At 40.3% G+C, this 21,111-nt stretch overlaps 1 protein-coding gene across 3 annotated transcripts; it reads left to right on the forward strand.

Annotated features, from left to right (window-relative positions):
• The first annotated feature begins 2,278 nt into the window (after positions 1-2,278).
• On the forward strand, positions 2,279-20,871 carry LOC137017098 (H-2 class I histocompatibility antigen, Q10 alpha chain-like). 3 transcript variants are annotated; one of them, XM_067381057.1, is made up of 8 exons: positions 2,316-2,450; positions 11,332-11,708; positions 13,484-13,756; positions 13,838-14,125; positions 16,146-16,433; positions 16,579-16,680; positions 17,494-17,528; positions 19,351-20,871. In XM_067381057.1, the coding sequence occupies exons 3-8, from the start codon at positions 13,561-13,563 to the stop codon at positions 19,663-19,665; spliced, it is 1,224 nt and encodes a 407-aa protein (XP_067237158.1). In that variant the 5' UTR covers positions 2,316-2,450; positions 11,332-11,708; positions 13,484-13,560; the 3' UTR covers positions 19,666-20,871. The 3 variants fall into 3 exon arrangements, with proteins under 3 accessions (XP_067237156.1, XP_067237158.1, XP_067237157.1); XM_067381056.1 differs by lacking the exon at positions 2,316-2,450 and adding an exon at positions 7,817-8,182 and having other exon boundaries at positions 8,268-11,708; XM_067381055.1 differs by lacking the exon at positions 11,332-11,708 and having other exon boundaries at positions 2,279-2,450.
• Positions 20,872-21,111: the final 240 nt, after the last annotated feature.

The following is a 21,111-nucleotide window of genomic DNA, read 5'->3' on the forward strand; positions in this document are numbered from 1 at the left end:
TTAATGAAAAGATGATCGCGTCAGTTGGAAGTCAGGGGGGAACACACAGAAATGATACTGACAAGGCAACAATCATTTTCTTTCAGTTTAAGTTTTTCAACTAATATTTATATTTTCTTATATTTTAAGATTATTTCGATTAGCATAAATGTTTTAATAGTTTTGGTATTAATTAACTCTAATAACCCTGCCTAGGCAAAACCACATAACTGCATTACAGTAAATTTTCCCGCTGTATAAGCCACGAATATTTACAAAGATTCACGAATTACAATTCCGTCTGGGACACAATCTCAGGCCGGGAGTCTCATGCTCATCGAGGCCAATAAACCTACAGCTATTGTTGAAAACATAATTTACATTTACATTACTTTTAAGAAATTTGTGATCAGAATAGTAATTTCCTATATTTTGTTATATTTAATTTCTTGAAAATAATAGGCTATTAAAATGACTTAATCTCCCGAAAACAATATCGCATAATCTGATATTGTGAGCTAATTTATTCACACATTGTATGGTCAGCTTTTTAATTTAAATTCTTACCACTATCAAAAGTAAAAGCTCAGAATGACATATCCCAGAATATGTTTCTAGATTATAATTATAAATTTTACGTGCTTGAATTTGAAGTTGGTAATAGTCGTGAACATAACATAAAATTGCGACTTTGGTGGTGTATAATTTGTACAGTCATTAATCTCAAAGAGAAAGTGAATTATTTTTTGTATTATTATTATTAGGTTTTTAAACAGTAGGCTATACAACTTTGTATGCAATGCACCATTTGTATCTAGGATATATCCAGTGTCATCAGAACACAGAAAAGTAAAAGAAAAAAAAGTGATTGATAAAGAAAATACGAACACATAGGAAAAAACATGAGGGTAAGATATTAATTTATTGTGGTGGCGACGTGCCCCTTCTCCGGCGTTGGTCTCATGCGTCTGTGTTGCGACGTAACCTTTCTCCGGCGTTAGTGTCACGCGTCTGTGATGCGACGTACCCTTTCTCCGGCGTTGGTCTCACGCGTCTGTGTTGCGACGTACCCCTTCTCACACGTAAAAAGTACACGACTTTCCTTTGGTTGGTAATCAATGGCACGAATCCGCCCCCATAATCAGTCACCACATAAAAGACACTCACACACCTTCAATCACCGTCTGGTCTCGTTCGCATCAAGTTCGCATTATTAACTGTTATCTTGAGTCTCCGACCCTTCTGTATTGCATGCATAAGGAACAAATAATGGATGCAAGTTGATACAGGCAAGCAGGAATAATACACTGATAATACACATCCCAGAAAAATGTGTTCTTATGTTTTGTCAACATTCCCATAATGTTATGAAAACGTTATTTGTTTTTTAAATGTTCAAAACATCCAGTGTGTGTGTGTTTTTTTATGTTTTAGTTGCTTTTGTGAATGTTACAGAAATTCCTTTCTATAATATTATTTGTAAGATATTTCTGAATGTTTTCTGAACGTTCAAAACATTTAAAAAAACTGGTTGTTTGAATGTTTAAAAACATTCAGAAATAATGTTTTCATAACTTGTTAGCAATGTTAACATAACATAAGAACTTTTTTGTTGGCTGGGAAATAAACCAACATCTATACGACCTGTAAATGCACAAGACTTTTAAATAATGTTGATCGTTGTTAATATTGTAATAACTGGCAGTTATTTAGTACAGCGTGGGGCTAAACGGAGCTATACTACTCTAGTATACTTGTACTACACTAACTATTGAGAGCACTCGCGTCCCACTGACCGCACGACTCAGAGTGTCTCTTTTCACAGAATAAAACAGTAGGAGGCGGTAAAATCTTTTCATTTCTTTTATTCTGAACACAGAATAAGAATTACACAGGCAAGGCCAGATTGCCAAGTCCCTCCTGTATACATATCTCTCCATGACGGTGAGAGCCACACTTTTTAATACCAGGTGGTAATTGAACCAAACCCACCCAAACTAACATAAACACACATCACTTTGTAAAATCAAAACCCAACCATCTTGCTTAAATAATACATAAATCAACTCAAAACAAACAAATACCCATAATGCAACCAGCTTCTGGTGTTGAATGCTGGGTCACTACAATATTGTACCTGAAACCACTCTGTATAGCGACTATAGGGTTTGACTGACTGCCTAAACCCGCTTTTTGTTGTTTAGTTTTACGTCACCACTTGTTTAGCCCTGTTACGCACGACGTCATCGTCTTCTGTTCTCTCATTGGTTAAAACTTCAGTCCTCTGTTGGCAGTTTCTGCGCTCGGTTGCTGAAGAAGGCACGATGTAAACATCAGTGAATTCTAAACTCAGTAGCCTAAACATCAAAATATCACGCATGGATTTTCAATTATGGTCGTTGTGTTTGCGAAAATCTTCGCTCTGGTTTATGTCTTGCTTCTGTATGGGATTTTGCCGTCAACTCAAGCAGGTAAAGTTACGTTATTAATTTAACGTTACCTCAATCATCAGAGAACGAAAGTGAAAGTAACACGTTACGCTTCTTGAACTAAAATGTATCGATAGATTTTATGTTTGATTATAAATCTATGCTAACATTGTAGGTTAGTCACTTTAGTCAGGTTAGACGCCATATCGAGTTTAACACGGATGAAAATGAGGATGAGTGTTTACAATGGCTCACACTGAATAAATGTCTCAGATCATATAACATAAGATAACTCGGAACTTTCAAAACTGTATTTTTTAGTCTACTTCTGGGTTTTTTCCTCTGTTTAGTCAGTTTAACAATGTTTCATTCAGCACGTCGTACAAATCACACACCTCTTCAATTCCTCACAGCCTCGTTTTCATTCTGTCAAAAATATGTCGTTACACTAACTGTTAGGCCTACTAAGTCTACGAGCTTTATCAGGGTTTCTACAAGTTTAATCAAATCTAATTTAATGCTTTTTAATGGCATTTTTAATGCCACATAAATGTCGCTAAATGTCGATAGATGGCGTCATACGGCAATTACAAAAAAAATTCATCATGTGCATTGTTGTATTCGCATTCTGCCAAGTGTCAGCCCTTTACATCTGTTTGCTTCTCTTATGCTACCCTTTTAAATATAAAATTTAAAAATAAAATTGTTTCATTTATATAATTTTTTCTGGTTTTGTTGTCAGACAATATGAAATGATAACTGAAATGCAGCCCATTAAAGGTGCAGTATGTAATATTTTTGCAGTAAAATATCCAAAAACCACTAGGCCAGTGTTATATATTTTGTTCACTTGAGTACTTACAATATCCCAAATGTTTCCAACTGTTTGTAAATCATGAGAAAATTGCAATTTTAACCAAGGCTCCGGGACGTGTGAGGCGTCGCCTGTCAATTGCGTCATACCCGCGTTACCCTCGGTTTCTGGTTTTATTTTCTAGAAACCATGATGCTTTAATATATTACAACTGTTTTGATATATTATAGACTGAAAAAGAAATTATGTCATGTAGCTCAATACGTTTAGTCTTATTGTTTAAACCAATTTTCTTGATTTTTTTCGAGTACCATGCTTTACCATGCCTCAGAGAAAAACACTGTTTTGTGCAACTTAACACATTTATTATAGTAAATTAATAATTAAAAAAGTTCATCAAGGGGCTCCCATCCCTCCTTATATAGCCATATGCCCTGCCCATTTTGGCGGGCTTTGGCACGCTGCATTGCCATGGGCATTGGTTAAAAAAGTTTCCCAGTTTGAACCAATGGCCGTGCAGTTACACTGTGTTATTGAAAAAGGCTTCAGTATCGAGGAAAAAAAGGAGTTTTTTCCCACATGCAGTACTCGTTTTGAGGTAACCGCGGTTACGTTCACAACCGAGTATGCTCACTTGAGTAATTACAATATCTCAAATGTACATTTGTAAATTGTGAGAAAATTGGGTAACACTTTAGATTACAGCCAGGAAAGTACTGCGTAATTACAACAAATTTACAGCGTAACGTTTGATAATTATAGTGTACCTATAAAGTAAGTATGTGTAAGTATAGGGAAACAATATGTAAAGTCTTGGGAATAAAGAGGTATTTATACTGTAAGTGTTTTAGAACTAAGGGTACTTATATTATTATGATAGACAACAATCTTACATTTGGGAGCAATTCAGGAAGAAAGTGCACTGATTAAGTTGTTTCAAGGCAAGAAGAAAGAACTGTTGCAATCTTTTTAATACATGGGGAAATATGCTTTTGTTTCATGCAGTTACTGTCACAGACAGGCCCGGCTCTACCATCACCCAATCACAGCGCACTCCCTCACCAGAATACTGATCACACACACCTGCACGTCATCAACACGGCAATCACCAGCAGTATAAAGGACACACACACACAGACAGACACACAGACACAGACAGTCATCGTCCGGTCTCGTTAGCATTAATACTTAACTTCATGCTCACCTCCAGGACTCCATTCGACTACTTACCTGTCTCCAGCATGTTCCCAGGTCTCCTTCTGTGTACATCATCTTCGTGTGTGTTCTTTAGTGTCCTCTCCTCCACTTCGCCAGCCATCTGTCAGCTTATCATCTCTGCAACACAAAGGACAGTATCATTCACCTTATAATCACCATTTACCTGAAGATTTACCATATGCTCACTTGTTTAACTGTTATTTCATCTGGTTGTTCAAATAAACACTTTTACCTGCATTCCTGTGTCTCCGACCCTTCTGTGTTGTAACAGAAGACCGGACCAAAACTGAAGAACACCAGCATGAGCAACTCGGATCCCTTTCAGAAGCTTTCCAAACATTCACCACCAGTCCACCAGCGATCACCTCCGCAAACTCCGCCGTCACTCCTTCACCACCTGTGTACGCCATTCCCATGGCTAAACCGGCGCCCTTCTCTGGTCCGGCAGAGGATTGCAACGGATTCATTCTGCAATGTTCGCTGGTCCTGGAGATGCAACCACACCTGTACCCCGATGACCATGGGCGACATTTGACTCTTGACATATCGCGGGGCAAATGAATTGCAATATTAATTTAATAATAAAAGTAGCATGATAATAAGAAAAATAATTTAATAGCCCTGCATGCCCGTCAACTAGCTACTGTGAAGGGATAAACGGCGTGCGACACAACCCTCTACATTCAATCGCGTTTGGTCCCAATTTTTTTGATCACAGTGCAGACACATACAAACTTTTATTCCAAAAGTGCACACATTTGGAGAAATGCACGTTTACCTCCGATTTCATTAGATAGAATGGGTTTCATAAATACAGAGGTCAGAAAATGTAGTTTGCTAGGGGGGTACGGGGGGATGCTCCTCCGAGAAAATTTTGATTTCCCGGTGTAGGCTACATATGTGCATTTTCAAGACGTTTTAAGGCCAACTAAAATTTGGATAACAATAGCTTTAAAACCATGTCAACAAATACATGCATGCACAGTTTTGAGGCAGCTTTAATCGCATGTGTGGTAATTTCATGACTTAACTTACAACAGAACAACAACATAGTTTTTTTTTTGCGCTTTATTTAAGCTATAATAAAGTAATTATGCAGCACGCACCGGCGCATTTGCGCATGCAATTCTTGAGTGCTCGCCACGAGCACAGTATAATGGCTGATTGGACAGTCGTTTAAATTTTTTTTTTTTTTTTTTGAGTTTTACCAACATAGCCTGAGAACATCTCATCTGACCGCAGTTCACTGTTGTTCAACTGAAGCTCCCTCGTCGTCACCTGTAGCCTACCTTTTCCGCGTTCGTTTGACTTGCACCTGGCGCTGAAGCGAAGCCAGACGGCGCGTCAAAAGTGTCCCGTGCGCTTGCGCATGCCTCAAAAGTGGGCTTTCAATGAGTTACAAAGATACATAACAGCTACGACTGTGTACTAGGGATGTGCATCTCCATAACTGAGGCCGATGCGATACGCATCTCGATGCATAGCCAACGATGCGATACATTAAAGATACATATAGGCAGCTACCGATGCGATGCGATACGATTCACTGCTATTACGATGCGGTGCGATACGATTTCGATTCGATTCAACACGATGTGATTCAGTGTAAAATGATGCAATAGAGAAAAATAATATGCTGTGCAATTCAATATGTAGATATTTAACTTTTATTTATTTTGTTCCGACAGAAATCTTATCTTAAAGTATGTAATGTGATTTCAGCAGGCTAACTCAGTGAGCAGAAAGCAGGTGCTGTTTTTTTAACATAAGCAATACAAATAAAAACCTTTCACAAACAGAAAAAAAAAAATAAATAAATAAAAAAAAATAAAAATATATATATATATATATATATATATATATATATATATATATATATATAATGCAGACTGCTGTAAAGCAGATTAGCTTAAATGTCCTACTTTAAGGTTTTTCTTCAGGAAAATCAGTTGATCTACATGATCAGGATGAAGCAAACTTTAAAATCAATCCGTTCTTGGTGGTAACTCTCAGGAGGACACCTCTCGGTCTCCGTAGTGTTGTTGTGATACGTCATAATCACGTAGCAGCTGCAGTGGTGATGAGAGAACGCGCTTTCGCAACAGTTCAGAAAGGAGAAATCAATTTAAAAGTTACATAAAATATTGGTCGCTTTATAAATAGTAAAAGAATAGCGCATCTACTAATAATCATATATGAATAAAGCGTTTTTTACCGATGCAGATATGTTAGAAACGATGAATCGCGATACAAATGCCATCCAATGCACGCTTATTTAAATCGATGCATCGCATCGTAAGCTTTTATGCCGATGCACCGATGCAAATCGGTGAATCTTACCATCCCTACTGTGTACACTACTTGCTTTATGCATAGGTGAAACAACAAAAAGTCACCCACAAATAGTGCATAAACAAACCATCAGGCTGTCTTTGAGTTCACATGAACAACGGTTAAAGTTACTCGTCAGGCTACAGAAGAATACCAAAATTCCTCTGTTAAATTACTGTAGGTCTAATACATCGAGAGTCACGCAGAGCAAACCCAGCCACAACACATAATTGCTAATAACATGCCTCACCTTAACACGGATCTGGGGTCAGCTTCCTTTGCTGTTCGAGTTAACATGTACTAAACATGAGTGGAATTTGCAGAGCAGCGCCCCCATACTTTGATGCTCATGACAAGAACAGCATGTATAGATATCTTTATTGAAGTGAATTAGGTTTAAATCGCTGTCATGCATAAATGAATGATTTTTTTTGCAATTTTACACATAATAATCCATGATGATCACATGAAATGGCACGTCAAAATAACACATTGTCAGTATTTTTTGAGACCCCCCAAAATTTCACAAATCACGTTTTCAGGGGAGCCCATGTCTTATTAAGGGGAGCCGAGCTCCCCCTAGCTCCCCCGAAGTTCGCACCCTGATCAAATTGATAAACTGTTTTATCCAAATCCCCATGCACGGACCGTTCAATGTTCAGTACTGCATTGTCTCCTGTCTCATGCCGTTTCTCATGTGTTTTCAATCGGCGCAAACAAGAAACATTTACTAGACTGTGGACTAGCTTTGACTCTCTGCGCAGCCGAATTTTTATGACCACGGACTGTGCGTGTTTGCATGCGCTGAAAAACGCGTCTTTCCGTGCTCAGAGGGCAAAGGAGTATATTTGAAAGGCCAGCGCGCTCAGGGGGGCAAATGAGTATCTTAGAAAGACTTGTGCACTCAACTGTGCGCGACACGGAGGGGAACGTGGGAAATGAAATATACCCGGGCCTTAACCGCTCCAAATTGTAGTGGACTGGAGCTGATGGATCACATCGGGAAAAATATGGGGGGGGGGGGGGGGGCAATGATGATTGTGAATGAATATACTCTTAAGTGCAGGACACTTGCAGCTGCCAGTGGGTGGAACGAACTATCATTACTAACCACCTATCGTCAGGGGTTGGATCCATGTGTGCAGTTACATCTCGCTGCATACAAGGACTCCATTTGTCTCGAGCGCTTCATTCAACTCTCCATATGCTTCGCCACTCGTATGCAGTCGTGTCTCACCAGGGCCAGCCACAGTTTACAACATCCAAAACCAGCCCACGAACCCATGCAACTGGATAACACTCGGCTGACACTTACAGATCGGCAGAGGCGCTGACCTAGTATATGTGCTTGTAATGTGGATCTTCTGGGCATGTCATCTCCGCATGCCCCATTCGTCCTCCTCGTCCCATGGTGAGTGCCATTCTTCCTCCAATAAATAAAATGAAGCCATTCACCACTATCGTAAACCTTACTGATGCTGATGTTTCCATTCCAGTCAATGCACTCCTCGACTCTGGGTCAGCAGGCAATTTCATCTCCAGCGTCCTCTGCCGCAAGCTCAAGCTTAAGACTACAGTTATGCCGTCCACCTACCAGATCTACTCAATAACGGGAAAGCCTCTCAGCCGAAGACGGGTACATCACAGTGTTGGACCAATACAACTTCAAGTTGGAGTTTTACACATCGGACAGCAACATCTGCTGGTTCTGGAGGAATCCATCGCTGACGTGATATTAGGGCGCCCATGGTTGGAGCAGCACAACCCCTTCATCTCATGGAAAACCGGCGAGATCCTGTAGTCGGGCGAAAACTGTTTCCTGAAATTTTTCTCTGCATCAGCACTACCATCCTCTCCACGTTCCAGACATCTGTCTGTCTGTGCCACCTCCATTGAATGCCCTGTTGAGAAACGTTCTGTGGACATCCCTCCTTCTTACTTACACCCCCTTCAGTGATGAAGAGAGCCGAAGAGAGGCTCCAAGCTACCTCCACACCGGCCATGGGACTGCACCATCGATCTTCTCTCAGGTGAGTCATGTCCCCGTGGGAAGATCTACCCTCTGTCACTACCGGAGGAGAAGGCCATGGAGGAATGCATCAAAGAGGCTTTAGAACAAGGTTACATCTGCCCATCTACTTCTTCGTGGCAAAAAAGGACGGAGGCTTGCGGCCTTGTATTGATTACCGGGCACTCAACAAGATCACAATTAAATTCCGTTATCCACTTATTCTTGTCCCAGTAGCGCTTGAACTTCTTCGTGGCGCCACTGTCTTCACCAAGTTGGACCTCCGCAGTGCCTACAACCTCATCCGGATACGTGAGGGGGACAAGTGGAAGACAGCTTTCGTGACCCCTTCTGGACACTATGAGTACCTTGTCATGCCGTATGGACTTGTCAATGCCCCCTCTGTATTCCAGGATTTCATCCATGAGGTGCTCTGGGAGTTTCTCCAGAAATGTTTTTCTGGTATATATTGATGACATCCTGATATACTCCTGGCCGAACATCACCACCACGTTGCGGAGGTCCTGCAACGCCTGAGAGAGTTCCACCTGTTCCTCAAGGCAGAGAAGTGTTCCTTTCATCAACCCTCAGTGCAGTTCCTTGGATATAACATTGACAGCAGTGGCATCTGGATGGATGAGGGGAAAGTGGATGCCATCAGGAACAACACCTTCTACCATCAAAGAGCTCCAGCGTTTCCTAGGATTTGCCAATTTCTACCATAATTTCATTCAAGACTACAGCATCATCTCCAGTACACTAACCAACCTTCTACGCAACAGGCCCAAGTCTCTTTCCTGGACACCAACTGCCACCCACACTTTCAACACCCTGAAATAATCCTTCATTACCGCTCCCCTCCTTGTCCACCCTGACTCAGACAAACCTTTCGTCGTCGAGGTAGATGCCTCAACCACAGGAGTGGGAGCGGTATTATCTTAGCAGCAGGGGAATCCATGTAGACACCATCCATGTAACTTCTTCTCCCGCAAACTCAACCTGGCAGAGATAAATTACGAAATCGGCAACAGGGAACTTCTTGCCATCAAGTTGGCCCTGGAAGAGTGGAGGCATTGGATGGAGGGTGCACAACATCCATTCCTGCTGTTAACTGACCACAAGAATCTGGAGTACTTCAGAGACGCTAAGAGACTTAACACGACAGGCGCGTTGGGTGCCGTTCTTCACTCGCTTCAATTTTGGATACGTTGTGAGCGCAGATGGTATCTAAATGGAACAGGGGAAGATACAAGCTGTCCAAACCTGGCCTCTCCCTCAAACTATCAAAGAACTCCAATGTTTCTTAGGTTTCACTAACTTCTATCGCAAATTTATCAAGAACTTCAGTATGCTGTCATCTCTTCTAACTTCCATGCTTCGCCATACGCCCCAGTCTCTGTCCTGGACCGCAGAAGCTCGAGCCGCATTCCAAACGTTGAAGGATGCCTTTGGCACTGCTCCCATCCTCACTGATCCCAACCCTGAACTCCCGTTCATCGTTGAAGTGGACACTTCCACCTCACGGATGGACCTTCTGGGCTCACTACATGCACCCCCAGGCTCTGGACACCTAGGCAGCCAGCAAACTCTCTCTCTCTCCTTCAGGCTCGTAACTGGTGGCACAGTATGGCCCGAGATGTCCCTCTACATGTCCAAGGATGCTCAGTCTGTGCCATTTCCAAAACTCCCCGCAACCTGCCCTCTGGCAAGCTGGTTCCAATACCCATCCCACATCGTCCATGGTCCCATGTTGGAGTCGACTTTGTCACAGACCTGCCAAACTCTGATGGATTTACATGTATCCTCGTCACTGTGAATAGATTCCCCTGTAAGTTAATTCCCCTTTGAGGACTACCTACCACTATGGAGACAGCAGAAGCTGTCTTCCATCAGCTGTTTCACAACTTTGGTGTCCCATAAGAAATCGTCTCCGACCGTGGGCCCCAGTTCACTTCCCGTGTATGGACTGCCTTCTTCAAACTCCTCAATGTCTATGTCAACCTCTCATCCGGATACCACCCTCAAACGAATGGCCAGACTGAGCAGAAGATACAGCAGATACAGGCCTACTGTCACAACAACCAGAACAGCTGGAACCGTTTCCTCCCGAGGCCCGAGTACACACAGAACTCTCTCAAATAGACCACTACAGGCCTTACCCCTTTTTAGTGCTTACTCGGGTACCAACCACTGCTTTTTTCCTGAATGGAGGAACCCTCGGATGTCCCAGCTATTGACCACTGTTTTCGAGTGAGCGAGAGAGTGTGGGACTCAGCCCATGTACATCTGCAGCATGCTGTGCGGAGACATAAGCACTTCACAGATGCCTGTCAATCCTCTACCCCCGTCTATCATCCGGGAGATCAAGTCTGGCTCTCTAAACGGGATCTGCATCTCAGCCAGCCCTGCCAGAAGTCCCCACTACATAGGTCCCTTCACCATCGAGAGGCAGATTAATGAAGTCACTTACCATCTCCAACTTCCACCAAGGTACCGCATTCACCAATCATTTCACGTATCACTCCTTAAACCTGTGTTTCCCTCTTCCCCAGCACCGGATGAGCTGCCAGTACCTCCTCCTCCCGAACTCATCGAAGAACCCCTGATCTACAGAGTAGATAAGATCCTGGATTCCTGGCGGCGGGGTGGCCGTCTCTAGCATTTAATCGACTGGGATGGATACGGTCCTGAGGAAAGGTCCAGGATCCATCGTGATGATGTATTAGATCCTGTTCTCCTGGCTGAATTTCATCAAGCCCATCCGGACAGTCCCGCACACAGAGGCCGTGGTCGACCCCGTCGCCGTCGGAGATCGTCAGGAGCTGCCCCTGGAGGAGAGGGTACTGTCAGGGAGTCTACACAGCTACCACCATATCCACCTACCACAGTCATTTGATCCTAATCGCCCGACTTCTAATCACACACACCGGTCAGTAATCATTCACCAGCACTATATAACAGCACTTCTCCCATGCATCCTTGGATCCCCCTCTACCTTCGCTAGCAATCGTCATCAGCCTCTTCAGCTCTGCTCCATGCCCTGGAACAGAGAATTACCTTAGTATACAGATAATACATTATCAAAGACTTTCCATCAATATGTTTGCTTACCTGGATTCTGGATTTACAATAAACCTGCCATACTACCTTCACTTACTTTCTCCCAAAATACATGTAAGTAGCCGGTGTTCTGGGAGAAAAATATAGTAAATTATACTTACTTACACTATCTGATATGAATAAAACACGTCGGCAAATTATATTGGAATGGATTATTATTGCTGCTTCCATAGACATCAGTGTGTATTTTACAAGCTCTAGATCAGGGATGGGCAACTGGCGGCCTGCTGAATCACTCGGGTGATCAATTTTAAAACAATTGAAAAGTAATGGAAAGATTGCATTCAGCTTATGATGTTACTACTAAATCAAACCAGGAGAGGTTTTCTATTTCCAGAGATCCCCATATTACAGCGTAGGATGTGAATGTGCTGTTAGTTTACTAAAATGAGCAAAAATTAGCTCGGGCCGAGCGGTTCAAATAATGGTAAGGAATGGTTCCAGTTGTATTTCTACTTGAGCCTGGTAAAGTTACAGCACGGCACGATTTCAAACATGTTTTCAGCCCGGAATTAGCCAACCGTGCCGAACAGCACTGCTAGAACGCGAATGACGTCGCCACTCGGGATCAGTCACTTGTCTGTTGCCTGGCTGCCAGTTTTCTCCGTAGCTTACTAAACATGATATTTGAGCAATGTGAACACAAATTAATCATACAATTAAAAGAAACTGATAATCCTCCATAACGCGGTCACTATTTACATCGCATTTTGTGTGTAAACTATAGCATTATCAAGGCAACGAGTGAAGAGCTCCGTTATCAGCCCACAGTGGAAAACGTAATGGAACGGTAAAGTAAAGCAAAGAGAACGGTTTGACCCCACGGTGGAAAAGCGGCTAACGAGAAGTGCGAAAGATACACATACACGTGACGTCTTAGATTTCAAAGGTAAAATGCACAGTCAACAAAACCTTTTTGCCAAAAGAATGACAGAAATGTGTGCACTTAATTATGTTATTATAATTTTTAAAAAATAGTATTTCCATGGTATGTGGATGTTGGACTATGCTAATGCTATATGGGTTTGTAGGTTTGTAATCAAAAATAGACTGTACATGTGTTTGTTGCAAATTTACAGAAAATATTGTTAATAAAGAAGTTAATATTGCTTGTCAGCTGAAAACAAAGTTTCCCATTTGTATTACAGTTCATAAAATCTTTAAAAACAAATGACGTTAATTATACATTCATTTCCCCCAATAAAAAGTAAATCGAGTAAGACGATGTAAAAGGTGCGAGTGTGGATTAGTAATCTGGCCTCCTGGTATTAAGGAGAAAAAATGTTGGCCCTCATCACAATCGAAGTGGCCCATCCCTGCTCTAGATGTATTGTTTTACTGGTGCTTATGGATTTTAAAATGCTTTAAACCTAAAATAAACATTATGTTGTTGAAAACACTCAAAATTTCCTCCCATTTGTCGCACCCCACTTGTCATGTCTCTACTCCCCACCAGTTGGGTGCACACCAGACTTTGAGAAACGCTGTTTTAACTGCTTTCTATTCCTGGAACTTAGCACTTTCATCACATTTATACTTCGGTGAACATTTGTTTCATGCATATTTTATTTCTCTTCATTGCAGAGAGACACTCGCTGTATTACATTTACACTGGCTTGTCTAAACCAGTGGATCTGCCGGGCATCTATGAATTCAGTGCTATGGGTCTGCTGGACGACAGGCAGATCGACTATTACAATAGTGAAGAAAAGAAAAATATTCCCAAACAACAGTGGATGAAACAGAAACTGCTGGAGGATTACTGGGAAAAAGGCACTAATTTCAGAAAGAGTAAAGAACAGTGGTTTAATAAGAATATCATGAATCTGATGAACCGCATGAAACACTATGATTCAGGTGAGAAACATTTATACAGTTTAACCTGCATATGATTTTTATTATCATATCACAAAAAATTTTGATTTGTGTCCATGTCAGATCTCCATGTTCTTCAATGGAGACACGGTTGTGAAGTTGATCAGCAGGGAGATGAAGTGAAGTTTCTCAAAGGCATTTCTGAGTATGGCTATGATGGAGAGGACTTCTTGGCTTTTGATGATAAAGAGTCTCAATGGGTCACTCCAGATGATGCAGCCATACCAACCAAGAGAAAATGGGATTATAAACCCAAACTAAACCAAAACTCCAAAGCATACCTGGAGAAAGAGTGTGTGGACTGGCTCAACAAATTCAGAGAATATAGAGATGAAGAGCTCAGAAAAACATGTGAGTAAATGTGTGTTTGAGTTTGTAGAATATCAGCATACAGGGGTGCAGGAGACATTTTCAAAGTGGGGGGGACCAAGCTGCGATCCGGGAGGGGGATATTGTCAGTGGCGTAACTTTGTTTTAAAAAGTGGTTGGGACAGGAATGTGTATCAATGTGGTTGTATCATACATACAACCATGTATGATTTTTTTTTTTTTTTCTCATTAAAACAAAAGATGTTCATCAGTGATTGTATATCAAAAGCAGGGACACATTTATGTGTATTTTGTTTTGTGATTTCAACGTAACGAATAAAGAGAATTGAAGTGCTCGTTCATGTGAAGACTGCGCAGTGTGCACCAGGGGCGCCACTATAGGGGGGAAAAGTTAGGATGATTCTAAGGGCCCACGCACTTTTGGGGCCCCCAGAGATCGATTTTAGTAGTAGTAACCTAACAGTCAGTGCTCGAAGTGGGCCGGTACACATCGGTACGCAGTACCCCGGCACTTCTCACATGTTGCCGGTACTCTGAACGCCCACACTGACATGTATAATCATCAGGCTATTCATTTATTGTATATATTGCGCATTCTGAGCTTTTATAAGCTGTACGAACTGAACAGATCAATTGTCTGCGCAAAACGACTGTGATTGAAGTCCAGTTGTTTAATTTTGCGTGAGTGGCGCACAAATCACCGTAAGCGCGTTCACCAGCGAGCTCCAAAGTTTTTATTTGCAGATGCAGAAGTTGCAGATTTGCACGAGCCGTTCCTATGCAACGCTGATGATAAAATGTGTGAGCCATTTGGATGCTATTGAGGATAGCAAAACGCTATGGAGAAAGTCTAATATGATCTAAAACAGCCACTAAAATGATCCTGCAAGCTTTTTAAACTCATGAAGACCACATTTACTAGAATTTATCACGTTCTATTATATTTATTGTGGCAAAGTTTGACTAGTTTTAGAATTAATAAAAATCTGTTTAATTAAATAATCTGTTTAGGGAATAGATGTTTCACTAAAGATTTATATTACAACTGTGGACTGTTTTAGCTATACTTTCTAACTGTGTTGCTAGTTTTCATAACAAATGCTATAAAAAGAAAGAAAAAATATCTTACCTGTAATTGTATCCTTATTGTAACAAATGCTATAGTTTCAAGAACTATGCTATTTTAAGGCCAAGTACAAGTTAGAAAGAGCTTTAAAATATGGACCTTCTTGAATTTTTTGACTGAACAATTGGTATTGTATAAAAATGTATGAATATGAATAGTTGATTATTGTACTGTATTTTTCTATTATATTTACATTTGCATAATAAATCATCTGCTAGTGCTATAGCCATGGGAGGTGTCTGACTAAATACTGATACCTAAAGGTCAAAAGCAATAGCAAAAGCAATAGGTCATTACTTTTAAATTGCAGACAAAGATTTTGGATAGATAGGTTGACTTATATGTTTGGTGCGGAATGAGTATGGTAGGGGCACAACCTCATAATCTTTCATAGGGCCCAAAATTGCTAGTGGCGCCCCTGCTGTGCACGAGATATAACTCTGATAACAGCGGCAACGAGCACTCAACATGATTTCAAAAACAACACATCCCAGCGCCAGATTTATATTACTTGGACGGTTTGGCTTGATTGACAAGAGGTAACGTTCGGGCATGATTTATATACCATCAACCTGTCCTAAAAAGTTAGCACGCTTTGATCGATAGTTTGGAGATCGCGTGTTTCTCCGTTCGAGAGCACATTTCCTGTTCACATCCGCGACAAAACAGTTGATTATTTACGAACGAAAGCTCACAGAAATGTGAAAATGGTCTCATTTGAAAGAAAATATCCTAAGCTAAAAGATTATATATTGTGACTGATTGAAGCAGCCCTTATCAAAAGTGCGGGGGTCGATTTCTGTCTTTTCAAAACTGCGGGGGTCCTGACCCCCCTGTCCCCCGTGTCAACGGCGCGCCTGTCAGCATATGTTATAGAGATGAAACTGATTGATGAATGGATTCCTGTGTTTTCAGCTCCTCCAGATGTTCATATGTTTGCAATAAGGTACATCAAGTACAAAACCAAGCTGAAACTCACTTGTCTGGCCACTGGCTTCTACCACAAAGACGTGATGATGACCATTAGGAAATATAAAACATCTCTGCCTGAACACGAGACTAAATCCACAGGAATCAGACCAAACCATGATGGATCCTTCCAGCTGAAGAAGAGTGTGGAGATCAAGGAGGGGGATGAAAGAGCAGTATATTATTGTTTGGTGTCTTACAAATCCCTCAAAGAACCAATTATCAACATATGGGGTAATTAAAGCAGATACACCAAGAGGCAGAAATATCACTTGATATTAGAATAAAAAATAATTGTAAGTTGTAAATTTGTATTTTCTTTTTTTGTGGTATCCTTAATTAATTAAAAATATTTTTCATCTTCTTTGCACTTATATAGATGGAAAATGCTGGGACTGCCCGCCAGAGACTCCCACTGGAGCAGTGACTGGATTTGTGATTGGAGTTGTCCTGGCAGCTTTGGTTTTCAAAGGGATTAATGGTGAGTAGTGACTGATCAATGATGATCCACACACTCTTGTTTTTGATTTTGTGTTGTAAAGGAATAATTCACAGTGCAGTGGATCAGTGGGTAGTGCAAGTGCCTGAAGACCTCTGATTCAAGTTAATAAATAAAGATGTTTTTGAGAGAAGATTATAGTGGTTTAAAGTCTTAGAGTCTATATTGATGAGAGTCATGCAAAATGGACTCCATGAACAGTGTTAAAAACCACTTCCTTTCTGTCCTAGTGCTTTTACATGTAGATCAGGAGTGTCCAGTTCTGCTCCAAATGAAATGCCAGTGCAGCAAAACAAGCCCAGCTAAAACATACAACCAGATGCTTTCCTAAGCAGTTGCTTTCAACATTTCAAGTAGATTTATACCACATTACTGTAGACCAGTGTTTCCCAACTCTGTTCCTGGAGGCACACCAGCAGTGCACATTTTGGATGTCTCCTTTATCTGACCCATTTCTGGTCTTGGAGTCTCTACTAACAGGTTGATGAGTTGAAACCTGTTTAGTTAAAATGAATCTGGACTCAAAAGCATAATACAGTGTTGTAATTGAGCAGAAATACAACACTTCACAGCATCAGTATCACAGTTCAAAATCTCAGATGTGAGCTTGAATCGCTGGTTGACCTCTGGTGAATATGCCTATGTTACACATATCTCATGCTATTTTATTTTAGAATTAATAAATGCATCATTTGTCTGCCACAAATATAAACGGGTATAAATATAAACTTAGACAGGTTATCTCATGTACAGCACTGTGAGATACTTTTTGATTTTTCACCGTTTCTCCAACAGGACAAGGATGCTTTGGTGAAATATCAGGCATCAATGTGAGTAACTCTCGAGAGGATCTTTACCCACTGGTATATTAAATTGTACTAAGTATACTTGAAGTTGTTCCAATTTAGCCCACAAAAGTACACTAAATATACTTAAAGTTGTGTTTTTATACAACTTAATTACAACTTAAATATACTTAGTACAAAATTAGTTTCAAAATAGCACACTTTAAGTTAACTAATCATTAACACACTTGAAATATACAGGGAGTGCAGAATTATTAGGCAAGTTGATCTTCTGATCATATTTTTTTTCCAAGCACATTTTACCAATTCCAATCCACATCAATCTTAATAACTACTATTAATATTGTTTTTAATCATTTATAAGTGATATATAATTGTTCATGAAGGCTTGAAATGAAAAATGCCCTATATTCAGGTGTGCAGAATTATTAGGCAGGTTTTCTTTTACAGATAAAATGAGCCAAAAAAGGGATTTAACTCAGACTGAAAAGTCAAAAATTATTAAATACTCATGAGAAGGACGCAATACTAATGTAATACTAGAAATTGCAAAGTTAAAGCATGACCATTGGACAGTGAAATGCTCATTGGGTCAGCGGGGTCAGACAAAAACAGCTGGAGAAGAAAAGACACATGTTAACTGCAAAAGAATTAAGAATTAAGGTGAAGAATTAAGTGTGAAACCATCAGGAACCCTTTAGTCTCCAGCGCCACCATTTCCCAGTACTGAAACCTACCTGGAGTCTTCAGAAGTGTGTGGTGTCAGGATCTCAGTGACTTAGGTTAGGTGAAGAATCCTAAAAAATGACCCGCTCTTAATAAGAATCACAAGCTGAAGTGTTATAAAGTACATGAAGACTGGGTTTTTATAGGCCTTATAGACAGACAGCTTGAGAGGGACTCCTGAAGGACCAGCACCACATCCTCTTGTACCACTGTTTGAAGAATTTATCTTCCAGAATCTGGCAGTAAGGTGTGGGAGTTCACTTTTAGTCCATCTCTTATCCTGAATTGTCCATCTTGCATCTTGCATCTTGATCTTCCAAAACTTACTGCCAGATTCTGGAAGATAAATTCTTCAAACAGTGGTACAAGAGGATGTGGTGCTGGTCCTTCAGGAGTCACTCTCAAGCTGTCTGTCTATAAGGCCTATAAAAACCCAGTCTTCATGTACTTTTTAACACTTCAGCTTGTGATTCTTATTAAGAGCAGGTCATTTTTTAGGATTCTTCACCTAACCTAAGTCTCTGAGATCCTGACACCTCACACTTCTGAAGACTCCAGGTAGGTTTCAGTACTGGGAAATGGTGGCGCTGGAGACTAAAGGGTTCCTGATGGTTTCACACTTAATTCTTCACCTTAATTCTTAATTATTTTGCAGTTAACGTGTCTTTTCTTCTCCAGCTGTTTTTGTATGACCCCACTGACCCAATGAGCATTTCACTGTCCAATGGTCATGCTTTAACTTTGCAATTTCTAGTATTACATTAGTATTGCGTCCTTCTCATGAGTATTTAATAATTTTTGACTTTTATGTCTGAGTTAAATCTCTTTTTTGGCTGATTTTATCTGTAAAAGAAAACCTGCCTAATAATTCTGCACACCTGAATATAGGGCATTCTTAATTTCCAGCCTTCATGAACAATTATATATCACTTATAAATGATTAAAAACAATATTAATAGTAGTTATTAAGATTGATGTGGATTGGAATTGGTAAAATGTGCTTGGAAAAAAAAATATGATCAGAAAATCAACTTGCCTAATAATTCTGCACTCCCTGTACTAATAATTAGTCTTGCTGCAAGTATACTTAGCATACTTTTTTTTTACTTTTTTGTTCCAGACCTATGTTCCAGAGCAGCTTCTGAAAATCCTGAATGAACTGGACAGTGACAATAAAAAGAGGTTCAAGTGGTATCTGAAACAACGTAAGTTAGTTTCAGCCTCTCTCCTTGAGAATGCAGATAACATGGACGTAGTGGATCAGATGGTGAATAAGTTTACACCAGATGGAGCTTTGAGACTCACAGTGGACATCCTGGAGAAAATGGATCAAAACCATCTGGCCGAACAATTAATTCAGTATTTAAATAATTATGTAAATCAGGGATGGGCAACTGGCAGCCCGCGGCCCGCATACGGCCCGCCAGGTCTTTAAATACGTCCCGCTGAACCACTTGGGTGATCAATTTTGAAAAGTAAGTAATGGAAAAATTGCGTTCAGCTTATGATGTTACTACTAAATCAAACCAAGAGAGGTCGCTTGTTCTAGATGATCCTAATATTAATTACAGTGTAGGATGTGAATAGGTACTAATGTTAGTTTATTAAAATTACCCAAAATTTACCACAGTACTGCTAGAATGCGAGTGACGTCACCACTCGGGATCAGTCACCTGTCTGTTGCTGTTACATGTACGGTGTCCTGTGACCTAGTTTTTCCCCAGTCTGTCTTATTAGTTCATTTGATCCACCTGTGTCTTGTTAATTATCCCATCACCTTGTTTAGTTCCTTTGTTAGTCTCTTGTATTTATATCCTGTGTTTGCCCTCACTCATCGTCCGTTCTCGTTTGTATCAACACGTGTGTATGCTGTCTCACTCTGTTTGGAATTAAAGTATTGTTATATTTGTCATCTTCATCGTCGTTGTGCTTGTCCCTACAACCACACGTAACAGTTGCCTGGCTGCCAGTTTTATCCGCAGCTTGCTAAACATGATATTTGAGCAACGTGAACACAAATTAATCATACAATTACAAGTCTCAAGTCTCGATTTATTAATAAAACACTATTTAATAATTAAAAGAAACTGATAATCCTCCATAACGCGGTCACTATTTACACTGCATTTTGTGTGTAAACTACTGCGTTACTAAGGAAACGACCGTTATCAGCCCTCAGTGGAAAACTAAACCATAACCATACCAGCCGGCTCGGAACGGTAAAGCAAAGAGAACGGTTTGACCCCATGGCGGAAAAGTGGCTAACGAGAAGTGTGAAAGCTACACACATGTGACATCAGAGTTGCACTTGTCTTATATTTCAAAGGTAAAATGAACAGTCAACAAAACATTTTTGCAAATGAATGGCAGGAATGTGTGCATGTGTAATTATGTTATTATACATTTTTTAAAATATTATTTTCATGGTAATATGTGGATGTGGATTATGGTAATGAACAGCTATTTTAAAATAAGCACTTTTTAACAAGGCTGAGTTGAAAATGTTCTTTAGGATTGTTATCAAAAATAGACTGTTCATGTGTTTGTTGCAAATTTACAGAAAATGCCATTGAGATGTTAATATTGTTAATAAAGAAGTTAAAGGTATAGTTCACCCAAAAAAATAAAAATTCTGTCTTTTATTTACTCACCCTCAAGTTGATCCATACCTGTATAAATGTATTTGTTCTGTTCAACACAAAAGAAGATATTCTGAAGAATGTGTGAAACTGAACAGTTCTGGGGCACCATTGACTTCCATAGTAGGCTATTAGTCCCAAAGCAATCTGGTTACAAACATTCTTCAAAATATTTTCTTTGTCCAACAGAACAGAGAAATGTATACAGATTTGGAACAACTTGAGGGTGAGTAACCCTAGTG

Source organism: Chanodichthys erythropterus, chromosome 3 (assembly GCF_024489055.1).
Source record: "Chanodichthys erythropterus isolate Z2021 chromosome 3, ASM2448905v1, whole genome shotgun sequence".
NCBI classification, from domain to species: domain Eukaryota; kingdom Metazoa; phylum Chordata; class Actinopteri; order Cypriniformes; family Xenocyprididae; genus Chanodichthys; species Chanodichthys erythropterus.